General features: G+C 38.7%; 2 protein-coding genes and 1 long non-coding RNA gene across 3 annotated transcripts; 1 reads left to right on the forward strand and 2 right to left on the reverse strand.

Moving 5' to 3' along the window:
• The first annotated feature begins 861 nt into the window (after positions 1-861).
• Positions 862-5,037, forward strand: tarbp2 (TAR (HIV) RNA binding protein 2). The gene is made up of 7 exons (XM_042505907.1): positions 862-1,058; positions 2,102-2,416; positions 2,620-2,689; positions 2,832-2,949; positions 3,387-3,514; positions 3,788-3,983; positions 4,353-5,037. The coding sequence occupies exons 1-7, from the start codon at positions 1,006-1,008 to the stop codon at positions 4,508-4,510; spliced, it is 1,038 nt and encodes a 345-aa protein (XP_042361841.1). The 5' UTR covers positions 862-1,005; the 3' UTR covers positions 4,511-5,037.
• Positions 2,373-3,862, reverse strand: LOC121957367. Its single transcript, XR_006106765.1, has 3 exons — positions 3,776-3,862; positions 2,583-2,920; positions 2,373-2,403 (listed from the first exon to the last, which is right to left on the reverse strand). It is a non-coding gene; the product is annotated as an uncharacterized LOC121957367 (long non-coding RNA).
• A 444-nt stretch (positions 5,038-5,481) lies between the features above and the next one.
• tespa1 (thymocyte expressed, positive selection associated 1) lies at positions 5,482-18,197 on the reverse strand. Its single transcript, XM_042505891.1, has 12 exons — positions 17,960-18,197; positions 16,412-16,599; positions 14,844-14,886; positions 13,886-13,926; positions 12,749-12,802; positions 11,684-11,723; positions 11,128-11,175; positions 10,821-10,916; positions 9,876-10,084; positions 8,625-9,748; positions 7,839-7,908; positions 5,482-7,054 (listed from the first exon to the last, which is right to left on the reverse strand). Exons 2-12 carry the CDS (start codon positions 16,554-16,556, stop codon positions 6,963-6,965), a joined length of 1,962 nt encoding a protein of 653 aa, XP_042361825.1. The 5' UTR covers positions 16,557-16,599; positions 17,960-18,197; the 3' UTR covers positions 5,482-6,962.
• Between the last annotated feature and the right edge of the window lie 1,108 nt (positions 18,198-19,305).

The raw sequence follows: 19,305 nt of genomic DNA on the forward strand, positions 1-19,305 counted from the left end.
GGCATGAATAAATCTTTTGCACTACATAACCAGCATGCACAACATGAGTGAGTTTTTTTCAACCCCAGGATTTCATTCAACTTTTAACTTTAAAACATCAAAGGGGATGTTCTTGAAAACCTTACAACAAAATCATGACAAGAAGAAAGAAATATCTGTAGTTTCAGGAAGAGTTTTAAAAAAACAAGCTATATCCCATCGACCCCCTACCGACTTCCATATGATACATCCATGTCCTCTCCTCTGTTAAATAAAGAACAGTAAAGCTAGCTTGCTAGCTACCGTTAGCTAGCTGCAAAACGAAACTTTGTTTGTTTTGTTTTTGTTTTTGCTTATTTAGTTTTTTCCTGTTAATGTCTCAGCTCCTGTGCTGACAATAATAATTTTGAAGAATGTATCTTTTCCCAATAACAAGTTTCCTGTTGGTAGTTTTTACGTAAAATAACGCTGATGTCATGGTAACTTTAACGGAAAGGTACCGCAGCCAGTTAATGTTAGCTAGGTATGTGCAATATACATTGACTTAGTTCTACTTTTTGCTCAATTGTAAACGGACAGCTTTTACTCTTGACGACATATTTGTATTATATTCTGTCACAACAAACTACAGCTTCCAGTCTGCTGAGTGTGAACGACTTTTCACCTGTTTCTGTTGTAAAGTACCTGTAGCATGGACCTGTACCCCTATGGATGTACTGTAGTGAAATCGCCCCGTCCATGAAACACTCGGCACTACTCGGTGTTTTCCGGTGTCCAAGCCGAACAACCGAAGCGCCCACGGACCAATCACAATTCAAGTTTCGCGGGATTCTATCCTACGTCATCTCTGTGCTGCAAACAGTACCCCGCTGCAGTCTGTCGGAGCGGAGGGGGTTTCATCTGCTCTTCACAAGTCCTTGCTTCTTCATCTGTCAGAGAAAATACCGTCTAATGAAAACAAGTGTCTGTTCTGGTGGGGGGATTAACCATCCGATACCGATCAGCTCTGTCTGCGTGAAATAGGGAATGAACGACGAGACAGGATCGGACAGCTGGAAGAGAAACTCCGGGTGCTCCAGGTGTGAAGCTGCGCAGAAGCTAAGCTAACATAGCATAGCGGCTAACCAGGGGCCATTCAGATATATAGATCCATTTGATTCATCGATTTTAATAGCGTCTGCCTACACAAAGCTGCTGGTTTTAACTCAAACACCCCAACATTTTGTTGACATAAACTGAGCTAGCTTCAAAGTAAGCTGCCAGATGTATGACTGAAAGAGATCCACATGGCAATATGAGTTTATGCCATTGATTCACCTCCCATATAGACATGCATGATACATTTATATCATTAATTAATCACAATTGATAACTGATAGTGATTCTATCGAGAGACAATGCTATTTATTGCATACAACCCGGGTTACATCAACAATAACTTTATTTATATGGCACTGTTAAACACTGCAATTACTGTAAACAGTCCCCTATCATGAAGAAGCACAACCTGTAAGCTATTGATTATATGAGCCTAGCTTTAACTTGAAAAAAAATATGCTAGTAAAGTACAGTAGTGCACATTTTGTGTGTGTGTTTTTTTTAAGTAGAAATATCCCAAGAGCATGAATTGGCACCTCTATAGTTACTTTCATCTAAAATTAGTCCTTATGATTCATAGTCATGCAGATGTGACTATTTATTTTTTTGCAGAAATTTTAAAGTTGACTGCCAAAATTTCCTTTGCCACAATATAAAGGAGATAAGGAGAATTTTAGTTTATGGTTACTTGTACATTAAGTTTTGAACACAAGTAAGCTGGGCATTGTTTCTGGATAGACTGCAATGTTAATGCATTTTGGGAAGGAACTGTGTTACAATGAGTGGTGACTTGGATGTCTCGAATCTTTTGTACTCTGGTTGAAGGAATCTTTAATTAGGCTAGCCTCAGGTTAGTGCACTAAGGATAGCATTCGATAGAAAGAATGAAAAAAAGTTTTTAGCTTGAGAACACATTTCTGAATTGTGTTTCATGAAAGGTATAAATGACACCATTTTCTAGAGCCCTCTGTGAAAGGCAATCAGTAGTTGCTTCTTTCTCATGCTGAATCTTTCTTTTATTTAGTATTGAGCAAATGCTGGCTGTGAATCCCGGAAAGACGCCCATCAGTCTGCTGCAGGAGTATGGAACGCGGATAGGCAAAACCCCAGTGTATGACCTGCTGAAGGCCGAGGGACAGGCCCACCAGCCCAACTTCACGTTCCGCGTCTCCGTTGGAGAGATCAGCTGCACCGGCCAAGGGCCAAGCAAGAAGGCAGCCAAGCACAAAGCAGCCGAGGCTGCTCTGAAGATGCTCAAGGGAGGTCTCGGAGGTCCCGCCGGAGTTGGTGTTGGAGTAGACGGGTTTATTGGGGTTGATGTGTCTACTGATGGAGACAGGTCAGCTCATTATTTTGTTTTTTCATTTATTTAAAGCTAAATTGATTCATAGACAGCCACATTGTGGCGCCAACATCAACTGATGTTAGGCAATATAACATCTCAGTGTGCTCTGTACTAAGCACAGAACAAATGTGATATAGAGGTCTTAGTGTGGTTTCATTACTTCCTCTTCTGCTTGTTTTATCTCATCTTCTGTGCAGCTCCCAGTCAGAGATGAAGACCTCAGGCAGTTCTCAGCAGTCTGAATGTAACCCTGTAGGAGCTCTGCAGGTGAATAAACAAACTCCTAAAGTTTCAAGTTTTATTTTGCTGTTGGACTGTTTTGTCAGTCCTTTGCACTGTGAACAATATCTGCATAGCTCATAGTTGCATGCTGTTTATTTTTGTAAGTATTTGTGCACATCTCTGCCAGGAATTGGTGGTACAGAAAGGATGGCGTTTGCCAGAGTACACAGTCACCCAGGAGTCTGGTCCAGCACATCGCAAAGAGTTCACCATGACCTGCAGAGTCGAGAGATTTGTGGAAATTGGTAAAATGCACAATATTTCTTGTTGGATATTGTTTTGTGTGTATTGACAGATTTTGTCTTATAGATCAAATCCATGTTTTGACGATATTTAGATTTTTGTTAACATACTACACGTACCATGAAGTTGTTCGCCAGTGATAAAAACATTTAAGCCCCAATGCTACTAATGATAGAAAACAGCTCATTGAAATTGAGGAAAATCAAACATTCTGTCTTTTACATGTCTGCTGAGTAATTTCTCGCCTTCACTGACTTATTTTCACAACACACTATTAGCAGGTCTCAGGCACAGTGTAGAGATACAAGATATAGTTTAGGCTAGCTAAATTAGAGGGCGCTTGTGCTTATCATAGTCTCACTCATGAATATCAGTAACCCAGTCTCATTATCTATCAGAGGTCTTGTGCAAAATTACTCAATCTCCTGTTCCTCTCTAGGAAGTGGGACATCCAAGAAACTAGCAAAGAGAAACGCAGCAGCTAAGATGTTATCACGTATACACGACGTCCCAGTCGACCTCAGGACCAGCAACGATGCTGACGCCGAAGAAGACACATTCAACATGGTGAGAAACGGACAGAAATAAACTTTCTGTGTGCACCAGTTCACAAAGCTCATGACTGCCCTTCGTGCTATATTATTTGGCACATTGCGGGAAAGGATGCACACCACTGCATCACATGCAAATATTGTATTTGCATTGCATAGAGCTTCATGAAATCATATGCGGAATAACATAAGCTATGCATGCCATCACCCCTTTTCTTACTGATTAATCTTGCTGACAGATAATATTGTTTATTGATTGATAATAACATCTTCTTACCTGCACACACAGCACATGGGGAGCAGAGCTGAGACGGGCAAAAGTAAAGGCTTCAGCTGCACGTGGGACTCTCTACGTAACTCCGCTGGAGAGAAGATCCTCCAGCTCCGCAGCCACCCTCTGGGCATGCCCACTGACTCCAACTTCTGCTCTTTGCTGAGTGACCTGTCTGTGGAGCAGCGCTTTGATGTCAGTTACCTGGATCTAGGTGATTAAATGACAATTACATTCACTTCTGCTGAGCACCACAGTGTAACTACAGTGGCCTTAAGAGGAGCTGAAAGATTGAAAGGAAATATGTCAATTGACATGACTGACTACATTTCAGCATGCATAAACCGCTGCATTAAGCACATGTTAAATTGATCATGGCAGAGTATTTTACATAATTCAAAATGTGTCTGTAGGGGGCGTCGGGTGGCTCAGTAGATAAAGCAGGCACCACATAAATGAAGGCAATGTCCTTGCCGCAGCAGCCACGGGTTCGATTCCAGGTCTTCCCCTCTCTCTCCCCCTTTCATGCTATCAATCTGTTTCTGTAGGGGTACTGAAACATTTTTGTTCTTTCTCATTTCAGAGGAGCGCAGTCTGAGCGGCCTGTGCCAGTGTCTAGTGGAGCTGTCCACACAGCCAATCACAGTGTGCCACGGCTTTGCTCCGAGCATCGACGCCGCTCGAGCCAATGCAGCCCACAATGCACTTCAGTACCTCAAAATCATGGCCGGGGGGAAGTGATGCCATCCTCCTCCTCATAGACTCGAACTCGCCACAACAAAATGCCAGGATCAATTTTCTCTTTGGACAACGGAGGCACTTTTGTGATGAGTTCAAATAACGTGAATTACCTCAAATTTGGAAATGGAGACTCTTTCTGTCCCCAAATTAATCCCGGAGCCTTTTATTATTTTTGTCACATCGATCTCTTATTTTGCCAATGAAGATTTTGTTGCCCAAAAACTCCTTTATCACCCTCATGGACATTTTTTAAAATCCATTTTTTTTTTAGAAAATTCCATTTGCTCAGCACCCATATGCAGCACTGTATATCCTTAAAATCTACAGTTTAAAATGTTGTATCTCAAATAGTGTATGGTGCTCTTCTTGCAGCGAGTTCCCAAATAATTGCAGACAAATTGTGATGCAACAAAAAGCCAAAGGGGTTTGTTGAAATTGGGCTATGGAAGTGCCAGATATTGGTGCTTCATTGAATCCCCATCGCATGGATGGACGGAAGAAAAGATTACCAGCCATGTGCCGAAAGGTGGAGAGAAAAGGACTCTGCTGAAAAGATATCAGATGATAATTATTTTAAAGACTTCCCTGTTTTCAGATGAGCTTGTATAAGAATGTTTTTGTTGTTTATTAATTTGAACCCTAAAAACTCAAACTGTTTGTTTCTTTAATGCTGTTATGTTGAATTGTGGACATTTTCCCCTTATTTTAAAACTGAGTTTATGATTACTGTCAGTTGAAATTCACCTTGTTGGATTTGTTTACCATTATGAACTAAAATAAGGTTCATTTTGGAAATTGAACTTTTTCAATAATGTTACTCTATGGCATCTCAAAGTAAAAATGGTGACAGAGATCAGACTGAAATTATCATATGATGAATTATCCTTGTAATTTGTGCAGTTTTGCGCCTTTATAGACTTCGTTACAAGGCACATGTTGATGACTTTCAGAGCAGTAAGCAAGAAATGAACTCATACCATGTGTATTTTTATTGTAATTTAAAAAATATTATCCAACATTACTATAGAATTTAAATCCGACTCATTGGTCTGATAACTCCTTAAAGTGCAAACAACACTGTGAAGTGTAATTATCACAGCATTAAAATGTACAAGACTTCCTTTAGCACAGTCTTTGCATTAGGAGCAAATCCCATTTCAGTGTAAGACAAATATCAGTTAATGATAAGGGTTAAAGAGGAAACAGTACTCTGAGTATTCTTAAAAACCACTATTTTCATGTCTTTCGACTTTCAATATCATAGACCAGAAAAACGAACCCACCACATATTCTTATTTGGAGTTTCTATGTATTGTTTATGCTTATTTTCCCCAGTATTCGTTCATTTAAAATTTGATCCCCTGTGAATTATTTTGCTAATCAATGTGACTATGATTTCTGTAATGATGTTTAAAAATGGATGATTTTCCAGATTATATTCTCCAACTACTTGCTGTGTCTTGGTGTAAGGATTCATTACCTCCCACCTTACTGCATTTACATAAAAACTGCCTTGCGCTCAGCTGCAGTAAGTGAACAGTTTGCACAACTTAAAAAGACAATTCCCTTTGCACAATGCAGGCTGACCAAGTTTCTGTTGTGTTTGATGTTAACCTCATTCTCTGAAAAAGCAGATCTGCATCTTGTTTTCTGCTCGTTTAAATAGGGAACTTCTAAACACCATTAACATCAGTGTCAGCATCAGTACATTTGAGAGGGACCTTTTTGTTGTGGTAGTCAAAAAAGTTCCCCAGTGTTAGAGAAAACACAATGTGAGCTCTGTGTGAAATTGACTTTGTTTCCAATAAAACATTTTTGTACATTTTACTGCCATATGTTGTAATAACTTGAACATGCTTGGATTACCATTTAAATAAAATATGGTCCACACAGTATTTATTAAGGTCTTTGAACCTCATCAGTTTTCCTGTTAAATCACTTATTTACAATCTTCTGTATTACGTATGAGCACTGGGGAGACACCTAATGCTTTGCATAGCAGGAACTTTTTTTATTGGGGGAAAAAAGCTTCCAAAGTTTCTGAAAGTTTCACATGTGACCAAATCTCTTGCAATACCATGATATCTTAAAGGAGCTATTCACCACTAAATCAAAAATACATGTTTTAACTCTTGCTTTTTATCAGTCTAGATTTTTGGGAATTTGATTTCTGGAAAGAGACATTGCTGTTGAGTTTTTCAAAAGCAAACATCTCTACAGCTGATATGTCCAGCACTCTGCAACCAACACCAAAACAAGCTAGATTGATAAACAGCACTACAGGTAAGAGGTTAAAACATGTCATTTTGATTTTGGGGTGAACTGTCCTTTCAATCTTAAAGGCCTGTTTGACTAGAGGACTCTTGCTTGGTCACTAAATTCTTTTGTGTAGTAAAAACTCTGGGCAAGAAAACGCTACAATTTAATGTTTACATAGAGTTATGGTTTTCTGTCATCTGCTATGTATGTGTGATGAGTGACTGACTTCTTCATCCGCGTAGCCACTGCTGTCTGACTGCACACTGTCACCCCGCACCACCTCACCTGCACAAGGACACAAACACAGTCAAGCAACAACTCCACGCACAGTAGACCACTTCAGAAATACAGCTGCAGTCTGGCCTGAATACACACACAAAGACACACGCAGTATGTTCTTGGTGACTAACACATCTGCATGGTGACGTGTTTATGCACGGTCACACATACAAGCTTTTCTATATAAACCTGTATAAACTATTCACTGGTGATGTCTGACCCCATTATGAGACCTTACCTACAGTGAGCCCAAATTTAAATATTTGAGTTTTACCAGAAATTTTGTGCACACCCAAATCTGTTGGTCCATTTTGACAAACACACTTGTGTAAACTGGTACAGTGTAAACTGGAAACAGCCTTTCCTTTACACCTCACAGCCATCTGTGAAAGCTGTTTTTTTCTTGTGAATGGGGTAAACATCTGCCAATATGTACATAAGAAACATTAACTGAAAATACGACAGGTTATGTTCCTGTAAGGTAAAACTGCCAAACAGTATGACAGTGTCATACATGCACTACCATTGCTGCCCTCTATTCATTCATTTATTTCTTACTTTTTACTTTTGATGTAAGTTTTTTAATGTCTTTTTATTCGTATTGAGAGAGGCCAAACAGAGTTTCATTGTACATTTGTATAATGAGAATAAAAATTCAACATAACAAAGATTCATCATCATCATCATCATCATCATCAAATTGTGCCAAAGCAGCAGCTGTAACTACGACTACTGATCTGTGTTCATGTTAAAAAAAAAGGCCACTCACACAAAGAAAATGTAATTATACCTTTGTATTGAAGATTTCTGGACAACGGGGAGGTTGTTGTTCCAAAATCTTCCTCTCCTGCACTATGCACCTACAGAGACAACAGAATGCAGTATATATTATTATTATATTGATTTATTTTATTGACGCCACACCAAAGAGCCATGCACGATGTGCCAGAACCAAACACCATGCACTGAGAATGATAGTTTAAACTGGACAATATTCACATAAAATCTCCTGCTTTTTTTGCTTAATCTTTTCATGATGTAAAAGGGCTCTTTTGTTAGACTTTGTTATTAATATCATAATATTTATGGGGGCAGCTGTGGCTCAGGGGGTTACAGCGGGTCATCTTTTCATCAAAGGCTGGCAGTTTGATCCCCAGCTCCTCAACTCTGCATATCAAAGTATCTTTGGGCAAGAACCTGAAAACCAAATTGTGTGTGTGTGGATGTTTACCTAATGAGCAGGGGGCCCCGTGTATGATAGTCTCAGCCAATAGTGTATGAATGGGCAGTGTTAAAGTGGTCAGAAAATTAGAAACAAGCGAGTCTATTTTCCATTTATCATGAACATGGATTAATTATTCGTGATTATCAAGTATGTAATTACCATGCTATGTAGAGTCAACTTAGAAAATGTTTGTTCTACGTTCGCAAAATCAGTCTAATCCTTGCTTATGTGATCTATTATTTACAAATGGAGCTGCATAAGTAAAATGCTACATATAATTTATCTGGACAAATTTGTAACTTTTCATGTTAATGCAGCAATTGATAGTTAAAAAAACTGTATTTACTGTACCTCCTCCAGCTCAAAGGAGTTAACCTGTTGCAGGTTATTGGAGTCATGGCTCTGATGCGTCAGTGGATTCAGGTACCGGCTTTTCCCCCCGTTTAATGACTCCTCACAGGTCTGGATGGCTGTGACAGTTGAAGTATGACAGGAGGAGCCGTCATCCCCATCCCAGCCGGTCACAGTGATGCAGCACTGGGTGTAGCTACGACTGGGGGACAGGACAGGAAGTGATCTGGATGCTTCCAGCTGTGTAGCATCAGGCTCAAAGACAGCAGTTTGTATATCAGGGTCATGTGATCCAGCAGGACTGGATCTATGTATGCTTTCTGCCTCAGAGGAGAGAGAAGGTAAAGTGTTTTGTGTTTTTGGGCTATGAGTGTGTAGACAGCAGAAAGGCGCCTGGTGCACACTCTCCACTATCTGCGGGCAGATTAGATCATACGTAACCTTGGTAACTGGTTTCAGATCAGCAGTCCTTGTGTCACTTTGCATTAAAAGAAACTCATGATGAGTTTCTATCACAGTTTCTCCTGATAATGATGATGCTAGCGATGTTCTTACACAGTGAGTACTGTTGTCAACGTCTCCATGTTTGACACCGTTTTCATCAGCGTTATCAGTTTGTTTGCTGCCCTGCATCTCCTCATGACAGATCTTATCTCCACTTTGGAGAATTTCTGTGCCAGCCACTGTCTGCTGCGTTTGCTCTTCTTTCTCATTCTTACACAGTTCATCACCATCTGCAAGCAGCCCAAGATCCACAGCTGAACTATTCCCATCACAATCCCCCAAATCCAGTTTCTTGGTCTTGACTTTCTCCAGGACGACATCTACAAACTCAGGGAGGCTCGGCCTTTTACTGGGCGAGGGCTGTGGAGAGGTGGAGTCTGAGCCACGAGGAGAGCCTGTGTAGAGACACATCTTGGAGACGGTGTCCTTCAGCCTCTCCACTGGGGAGCGAGGCTCGCTGCGGATGCTGCTCCTGAAGCGTTCCATCCTCTCCACGGGAGATGAGGAAAAGGTAAACTCTGGCGTGGCAAGTTTCTGTAGAGGAGTGCGGGACACATGAGAGTAGAGGGAGTAGAATGCGTTGGCCATAGCTGTGAGCACTTGAACTTGTCTGAAACGACCTGCAGAATGAATAAAATGTGAATTAAGACAAGTAATATAGATCTAATTCGCTACATCCCAGATTTATTTCCCCCTTATTACACATCGAACAATGTTACCCACGGAAGAAAGATAACGTGGTCTTACTAGCAAGAGAGAGGCTGGGGTCTTCCTCTCGTATCCGCCGTAGCTGTGAGTCCAGGAAGAGGCGGAAGTTGATGCCCTGACTCATGGAGGGGAAGGTGAAGAAGCGGGGAGGGATGCGGACTGTGACCTGGGGCTCATCGCAGCCAAAACCCAGCTCATACAGCGTCTCCTCAGCATCCTCCGAACACATCTGCAGGACCTCGGATATACTGATATGTATGTGAAAAAAAGGGGAAATAAAATGAGTTTTTTTTTCATGTTAAAGGAATATTTCACCCAAAAAAGACCATTTTTATACCAGTCATGCCATGTTACCTTGATTTCATGAGTGAATATGATTTATTGTTTGATTGAGGACCATGTTTAACAATGGCAAAACATCCATTTACAAACTCTCACACGACTTGTGCTGTACAATCCAAGTGTCATTTATCCAGTTGTATCCTCATTGCTTCCCAAACACATGCCTTCGGCCAAAACTTAATATTTGTTATTAACTTAATGACTCAATTTGCTGCCATTTTGTGTGGAGCTAATGCAAGAAAAGCAATGTTTCTTCCTGAATTCAAGATGACTGATATACAAATGGACATTTTTTGGGGTGAAGTTTTCCTTTAAAGGATTTTCCGTAACGCTCTTTGTAGCAATTTTGTGTTTTTTGGTTTAATAAATACAACTGATGCATGTGTAATGAGATTAGTTACAAATTCTTTCACAAAATAATGGAACAACCAATAAATACAAATTAAAACAATAAATAAAAAATGGGAGGAAAATAGGATTAAATACTCTCAAATAGCATTAATATATAAAGGCCTTTTTTTCAGGTAAAAACAGACCAGAAAAATAGGCTTTGGGAGGAAGGCCAATCTGAAAAGCTGCAAATTGTTAATCAGCTTTTTCAGGAGCGTTATCTTCCTTTGGAAAGCATCATAAAGCTTTTACCTTGATCTACTATTACAGGTGGAGGAGGAGAGGCAGCTGGAGGCCATGCTGTGGCCCAAGCTCATTGTCGGCAGGCATAGTCCCTGACGAGGGGTACTGTGGACAAGACGTGACGAGTTATTCTGACTTACATATTAATGTAGAAGATACATACAGTAATCTTTAGTATTGATCTTCGGAATAAAGCAAAACCTATAGTTCAGTTATTATAGCTCATTCTTTTAAATTAGATCAAACTTTTCTCATTTGTACAATTTTTCATTTCTGATCAGTTCATTTTAAGCAAAGAATGAAGTTGTCCACTGACCTGGTGAGTCTGCTGCGACCTTGTTGGGAGAGAGGATGGTGTGCGAGGCTTCATGGTCAGTGAGGAATAGAAGAAAAATAACAACAGAACATTTCTTGATTTAGTAAATTCAAGAAAACCTCACTTATTCAAATATTCTTCCAAAACTAAAAAAGCCTTGAGCTAGCTTAGTGATAAATTAGTTCTAACTTATTAACACCTCTGAATCATTTCAATAGAAACAGCCTCAGTATGCACAGGTGTAACCATGAGCTAAGAATACCAGTGAAAAGACTGGGCTGGATTCAGGTGTGATGGGGAGTCAAATTAAATATATTTTTTGGCTGGAAGTGCAGCTCAATATGCCTCGGACTAAAACTCAACAAAGACATTTAATGTCTCTCCTAAGGAATCTGTGTTCTTCTGTGAAGACAGGAAATTGAGTTGAAAATACAGTCAGTATAATGCTTAAAGCTACATGATTTCATTTTAACTAATATTATAAGTTTAACAGCACCGCATTCCTCATTTCTTGTTTCATTGTTACTGCAACTGTAACAGATCAGTTGTGACTCACCCGGCTCCAGATGAAATCTCTCCACCATTGAACAAAGAAGCTGGAAAAGAAAAGGATTTCAGAATGAAAGAGGAATATATGATATGTTGATAACATTAGCACCATGCAGGCTTTTCTTTGACTAAGAAAACCTATATGAAAACAAATGCTGCACAAATATTCTCTTATTTCATCTACACTGAGTTCATACTCAGAGATAGTAAAACAACAGTGTTGATGCTGAAAACCTGTGTAGGCTTACTTTTTTTTTTCACACAGAAAACTGATGAGGAATCAATAAGGGAATCAAAGAACTGGACTGATAAACAGAAGCAATAATGGCATTGGTCTCAATAAAATCGTATAAATTTCTACCCTAATCTGTTTGTTAATGTCGAAACATTTCGATTACACTTTAAGTCAAACACTCGTTATCATTAGGCAGAATGTGGACAGATGCTGTCATACAGCTGCTGGAGTAATGAATAAGTTATACTGTACCAGGATGTCACTTAAGGATGAATTTGATGTTCCAATTGATGTTACAAATGGTATCATGTTACAGATATTTTATTTACCAAAAGACATATCTTACACTTAAATGTTGAAATTTTTGTCATTATGCAGTTCTTTCACCCTGCTGTTACATCTAAAGACATTAGTCTTACCACTTGATTGGTAAACTATGTTTGATGTTTCGACCTAAAACAACTGTAATTTCTTCTTTTTATCCAATTTAAATACTGTATGTGTCAGTGTGGTTACATTTCATATAGAAACAAGCAATCTTTTATGCATGATTAACTGTTGAGAAGGAAGTTTTTTCCCCATCACTTCCCCTTCTCAGAAAATATCCTCCTCCTTGGCAGAGGGACAGTCATACTGCGTAACACTGGACATTTCTCTGACTTGTTACAACTAACATGCAGAAGTGGGTCAGTCTTTGTCATCTGGCTGTGTCAGCACTATTACACACAGAACAAAGCTTCAGCATAGAATTAAAAACATATTCGTGTACACGTCAATTTCCTATTTCCTGCTCTGTTAGTCTCCATTGTGTGTGTGTGTGTGTGTGTGTGCACTTACCATCAGCACCGAGACTCAGCTCATCATCGAAGTTGCTGCCTCTCAGCACAGACTCTGAAGAAAATACATGCAGTCCATAAATTAAGTCATTTCACATGAAGTTGCATGTTTATCTTAATTTTGTGAAATGATTAACCAAAGAACGGACAAATTCCTGTTTTTAAATCTTACTGGTATGTGTCATTAGTGTGCAGTAATGGAAAGAAAGTAAATTTGCTGAAGTACTTGCATTTCCATTTAATGTTACTTTTTACTTCTACTCCACAACAATTCCAAGGGAATTATTGTACTTGTCACTCCACTTTATTAATTGGAAAGCTTTAGTTTCTTTTCTTCATTTTTTATTTCTAAGGGACAATGCACAGTGAGCAACATCAATGTAAATGAGCCAAAAGGCTATTTTTTGTCCTGCGGCTTGCTGTGCGATTGGCCATATAGAGCAACAAACATAACATGTACGTTTACAGTACAAGTCAAACTACTCAACAGTATAGAAAACAAAAAAATTAGCTCCACCTATATTCGCTACAACGGTCCTCCTAATATTCCGAAATATAACGTTCAATAGTATAACACTGACATTCTTTATATAGTACTTTACGTCTGATACTTTAAGTACACTTTGCTGATAAAACTTTATACTTTTTCAACATGTTATTGGAGCATGTTCCAGGACAACACCATCAACGTCACTGAGGACGTCAGTGAACTCACAGGGTCTACAGTTTTAATTCATAAAAACACACCTGTACCCAAAACTCCAGTTAAATCATACCACAACCAGTAACCATCAAATAACCAGGAGTTATACGACTTCATGTGACCACTATAGGCTCAACTGATCAATTAATTGATTTTCTACTTAGGTGATGTTTTTTTAATGCAGAACTTTTATTTTTTACTGTAATAGATATAATATTTATATATTGCAGCAATTCTACTTTTCCCGAAGTAAGGGACCTGGATCTTTGTCCCCCCACTGCTGGTGTGCATGGAGACAGAGTTTGACATAACAGAAAACTGTTAACACATTTGAGCTGATTTGCATTTACAACTTGCAACTGTAAATACATCAAGCGAGTCACAGGTTTAGTAAATGGCTTATTGCTATTCATGACTGTTGCAGCTCATACTCACCAAAACTCAGCTGACCAGTCTTCTGTGAGCTGGACTCCGACCTGTAAGATATATACCGATATTTAATGTACACACACAGTGTCATTTGCATGCTTCTTTTACCAAATAAGTCATTGTGTTTGCATAGATGGCAGATAGCAGCCTAGCTCCAGCGCACGCTTGTGCTAATCAGCTCTCAGCAGGCTGCTGATGACGTTTGTCAACTTCCTTCTGTAGAAATGCTCACATGCTGAGCAGCATTAAGGTCAACACCTCCAAACTGGTGTGGTCATTTTCATGTCGAGTTCTCAGAATGTATTACCAGTTACGCCACTCCTTTCTACTGTTAGGACCCATTTAGATGCAAACTGTATGGAGTACATCACTGACAGTGCAACTTCCTCCTTAGTGACTGATATAAGAGACATTAAATAATTGCTCTGTGTGCTGACCTCTTTCCTTCAATCAGTTTCATAGCAGGAAGAAGGAATTGTTATTTCCTTCTTGTTATGTAATAATCTTACTCAAAACCACAGGGACATTTTGAAAAAGTCAAAGGGCTCAAAGTTTTGTGCTTTAGTTGGTGAAACAGCCTCAAGACAGATGACCTGCTGGAGTGTTTGTAACCAAAAAATGTTGTCTGCATCATGTCGTGGCAGAGAAAAACATCTGATGTGTCATTCAGCACTGGCAGATCTCCGTTCAGAACACTCTAACATTATGGTTTTAAAGAGCTAAAATAGGTTCTTTATTTTCCAATTGAGCTCTAGAAATACATCATCTAAGGCTATTGTGGTGAAAACAATGCCGTGGCGACCGCACCACGCCGTCTTCCTGGAACATCTGACCTCAGAGAGTTTCCACTTTCAACTTCACTGTTTGTCAGAGCAGTTTCCAACGACTGACACCTTGTCCTTCAGAGCCTGCACTCAAAAAATGTCATCTTTCAAAAAAGAAGTAGTATAGTGAGCTGACTCACCCACAACTCAGGAGCCAGTTCTCAATCGTTCCTGTGAAGCATCCTGTGGAAATCACACATGCACAACCCTTCACTTTATGAGTACTCCTCGTTGATTAACAACTCTTTTACTCTACTTCACTGTTTTTAACAAACATGCATATTGTAGATATTAACTTTGGACATATTCTGTTATCAAAAAAAGTGGAACCTCTGATTACACTGAAGTTATTATGTTGATTTGCTATTTCAAATAGAAGTCGTCCAAGTTTTTATATGAATCCCTTTTTGGTTCAGGCCATTTTCTTTGTATTTTATGTAACCGTAATAACAGAAATTATGCTGACTGCAAACTTAGAACACAAAATCTCCCACTGCTTTCCCTGTGACAAATGCATATTCATCGAAACTGCACAGGATAACCCAGTCAAGTAATTGGATTATTTTTATTCCAAGAGGTGGGACCAAGTCATTATTTTGCCACAAGTCAATCACAAGTCCTAAATGAGTCATAATGTACTCTTCACCAAATGTAGTGCCATTTCAAAGGTCCAGTGTGCAGGATTTAGGAGCATCTGTTGGCAGAAATTACATTTAACATTCATAACTATGTTGTCATTAGTTTATAACCACCTGAATATGAGAATTGTTGTGTTTTCGTTACGTTAGAATGAGCTGATAGAAAACGGTTCCAAACACTGGCTCTAGATGTGGCCATACATGTTTTCGGATTAGCCACTGTGGTTCTTCTATGCACTTGAAACATTGGTGAAGTTTCAGATGTGCGGCCTTCAACACTTGAATCCACTAAAGTATACATACTGGATCTTTAACAACAAAGTAATAATATATTACATTTACAAAAAATATGAATGCTTTTAAAAACAAAATTAGTTAGTTAAAACAAGTATGAATGAACTTTATCACAGGGAGAAAAATTATTGCTGACATTGCACTTTTATAACATATAGCACCATTAATCAGTAAAAATGGAAAAATGTCTTCAACTTTCTCTTCCCAAAGTTGCAAGACGTTTTCTGTTAGAATATAATTTCTTTAAAGTTATACTGTATTTTGTTGCATGTTTTGTGTGTAAATGAAACAAAAAGAGAATAAACAAAATAGAGACTGATTGATTCTTGAAACGTTTTTAAACAATGTACTTCTTAATCTTTCAGCTTGTGTGAAGGTATTAAGTATTTTCAAGTCAGAAGGCTCAAGCCCAAGTTATGCCATTAAAGTTAAGTTGCAAGTCTTTTTTGTTTTTGTCAAGTTGAGTCTAAAGTCATAACATTTGTTACTTGAGTCTGACCCCAGTCCAAGTCATGTGATTCGGGTCCACACCTCTGCTTATTTCATTGTGATCCTCTTTCCAGAAAGACAACAATAGCAATACGGGTCAGAGATTACTACAGTACCCTGTACCATCACATACATACAGAGCAGGACAAAAGAAAATAAACATAGATATCGCTTCATCTTTAGGTCTATTTATGCAAAACATCAAACTTGCACAGGCTGTGGGCATCTGCAAACTCACTTCAACTACTGGACAGATCCCTTTTACGCTCGCCTAAGTTTGGACTCACCTTCAGGAAAGACATCATCATCTGCGATAGAAGCAGAGGGGAGGCTGCACAGCGGTCCCTCCAGGTCCTGCTCCTCCAGAGTGGGCCATTGCCGGCTGCTGTTGATCCAGGCTCGCCGCCTCACCGTGGACGACGGGCTCTCCATCGCCTCAGTTCACAGACAGTCGGGGGACATGGTGGAAATGAAGCTACAGAGACATAGATACAGGACAATATGTTTTAGATTTTCCACTGATGTTTGGTTTAAAAGGCTCAGACTGATCATTTTTCACACTGAAGTCCAGAATATTCAGTTTTGTGCCAGTTTTCTTTATCAGTAAAGCAACACGATACTTCCTCACAGGATGTATTTCTTCGTATTCTTTGGCATGTTGCCTTTGAAACAGTAGACTGTGTGACACTGAAACTCTCAACAAAATAAAAACATTATTTCACATTAGAAGCCATCATCACTACTGTAGAGGAATTACTCCATTTCTGCTTTGAAATGAATAATCCTCCTTCTAAAAACACTACTAAGCAGTTAGTGAATCACAAACACCTTTTCAAACAAATTTATTTCTGTCTGGGCTCCAACTAACAATTATGATTTATTTTTGCTGAGTTGTAGTTTGATCTTGGTTAATCAGTTTGCTTATTGATGTATGAAATGTCAAAAAATGTTGAAAAATGTTGAACAGTGTTTCCCTAAGCCCAAAATGACTTCTTGTCCATAATCTAAAAATATTCGGTTTACTGTCGCAGAGGAGTAAAGAAAAAATGAAAATTTTCCTGAAAAAATGATTCAAACTGAATAATCGATTACCATGTGATTTAATAATTGACAGCTCATATAATAATCGTTGCAACTTGGATTACTGTGGATGACACCAGAAAAGTGAAACAAGAGCTACTATCCGCCAAATATAATTCTAATCATAATATAATCCAAACTATATCAGATAATATAAAAATTAGGGTAAAATTGAATATTATTTCTTCAGGACACAAACAACAAATATCTGTATGTTCTATAAGTGCATGAAAACCCAAGTGCCATAAAATGTCTGAGTTTGTGTAAATAAAGTTTATATAAAAGAAGATATGTAGGTACAGTAAATTATGTAAGGAACATAACGTAAAGGAAGGCCAATATAGAAACACAGGGAGACACATCACCCCTTCAAATCCATTTAAAGTTAAACTTGCTGAGGATTATTGTAATATAACTTTGTTTAAAATTGAGCCTGTGTGAATGTCACACCAGCCACCAGGTTAGTCCAGAAAAATCTGATTATGCAAATAAAAAAACATGCATTAAATACAGAATATAATATTTTACAATGGTTTTGACTTTAAAGGTAATACTGATTTTTGAAAATATGGAAGTGTCACAGTTTGTGGTAGGCTATTTTGATTAATGCCACCCAAAAAGAGGGTCTTCTCCACAACCAGCGTTGAAAATGTGTCTTTAATAAATAAATTATTTAATAAATAGTTAAATTAATCAGTCTTACTTAAAGTTTAAAATTAGCGCACAAAGTTTTAAGAGCAGAGAGGCAGCTTTACCTTGTTGGACGCAGGTTTCAGTTCTGTCGGTGGCGCTCTTTCTCGCGCTTCCTGTTGTCGCAGCAGTTTGAGGAGATATCTGTCACTGATCTGCAGCCTTCAGCAAACTCGCAAAAATGCATCCAGCCCGCTCTGCTTTTCACTCATCACCAACGATGACGAGGATGTGGTAGTTTCTCCTGCTCTGGGTCAGCTGGGCTGCATGATCCTCGCAGGGGATGGAGTCTGAGCAGACTGGAGGAAGTGACTTTGCATCTCGTCTCAAATGCAACAGTTGAATCAGCGTGGGGCGCAGCTGTGACACATCCTGCACAAACAGACAGTCGGAACAGTGTTTTGAAGAAATGTCAAAGGTAACAGCTGACTGTGCAGCAGAAGTGATTGCAATCGATACAACAGCCCAAACCTGGGCCAGTTCATAACAACATGGACTTCAGTCTAGCCTTTTCATTAACAACGCAATAACATTTACAGCTGCACTTTTGAATACTGTAAGATCCCGTTATCAGTGAATTATTAACATGTACAGATGACTTTCTACGTGTCATTAATTATCTATTAGAAAGTGAGAAATCCTCCAGTATCCTAATTGTTTTTTAATATTTATATATGTCTGCTTGATGGATTATTAATATAACAAACTCTATTGACACCTCATGGCCATCAATGGTTTTATTTATGACTCAAACTGGAAATTCCCTCAAACAAAGGAAAGACAGGCATTAACTTTTCTTGCGAAAGAGAAGCCATTACATATTTTTTAATAAAAGCTGTTGTGTATTTAGATCAGCTTCTTTAGTAGAGGTAAAACACGAACATTTACTAAAAAAAAAAAGTACAGAAACTTAAGGAAGGTGGTGGGAAGTAAGTGCATTTACTCAAGTACTGTGCTCAAGTGCATTTTTAAGATATTTTTTATTTTTTATTTATTTATAATTAAATTATTTTTTGCTATTTTATAATTCTACATCATTATTAGACCTTTTACTCTGCTATAGGGCTTAACACATTTTGACATGTCACAGTAAGAAGTGCATAGGTGTGAATAATAAAATGAACAATCACTTAATTCAGTTTAGCCGCTTCAGTTTCAGTGTCTTGTGCATGCTGCTGCCATGGCTTACTGGGGCACTTATATACAGAGTGCTATAATATATGGCAACAACACAGCAGGCATTCTTGCTCTCTTGCTGTTATGAACCACACCATTTTCAATATACCTTGTAACTTTGTCTTTATTTGCTCTTGCATGGTTTGTATTCTTTTTTTATTTATCTATACTTATAATGCTATTCCAGTTGTGAGCCTATATAGGATTGCATCTTTTTGGGCCTATTAGTTTATGC

The sequence above is a fragment of the Plectropomus leopardus genome, chromosome 2 (genome assembly GCF_008729295.1).
Source record: "Plectropomus leopardus isolate mb chromosome 2, YSFRI_Pleo_2.0, whole genome shotgun sequence".
In the NCBI taxonomy this organism is placed as follows: domain Eukaryota; kingdom Metazoa; phylum Chordata; class Actinopteri; order Perciformes; family Serranidae; genus Plectropomus; species Plectropomus leopardus.

Coding starts and splice junctions, on each gene's coding strand:
- tarbp2 (XM_042505907.1), top strand. CDS start 1,006: ATGAACGACGAGACAGGATCGGACAGCTGGAAGAGAAACTCCGGGTGC. Junction 2,690..2,831: donor ACCCTGTAGGAGCTCTGCAG/GTGAATAAACAA, acceptor CATCTCTGCCAG/GAATTGGTGGTACAGAAAGG. Junction 3,984..4,352: donor TGTCAGTTACCTGGATCTAG/GTGATTAAATGA, acceptor TTCTCATTTCAG/AGGAGCGCAGTCTGAGCGGC.
- tespa1 (XM_042505891.1), bottom strand. CDS start 16,556: ATGGAGAGCCCGTCGTCCACGGTGAGGCGGCGAGCCTGGATCAACAGC. Junction 7,909..8,624: donor ACTCCTTTGAGCTGGAGGAG/GTACAGTAAATA, acceptor TTGTCTCTGTAG/GTGCATAGTGCAGGAGAGGA. Junction 7,055..7,838: donor CAGAAATCTTCAATACAAAG/GTATAATTACAT, acceptor GTCCTTGTGCAG/GTGAGGTGGTGCGGGGTGAC.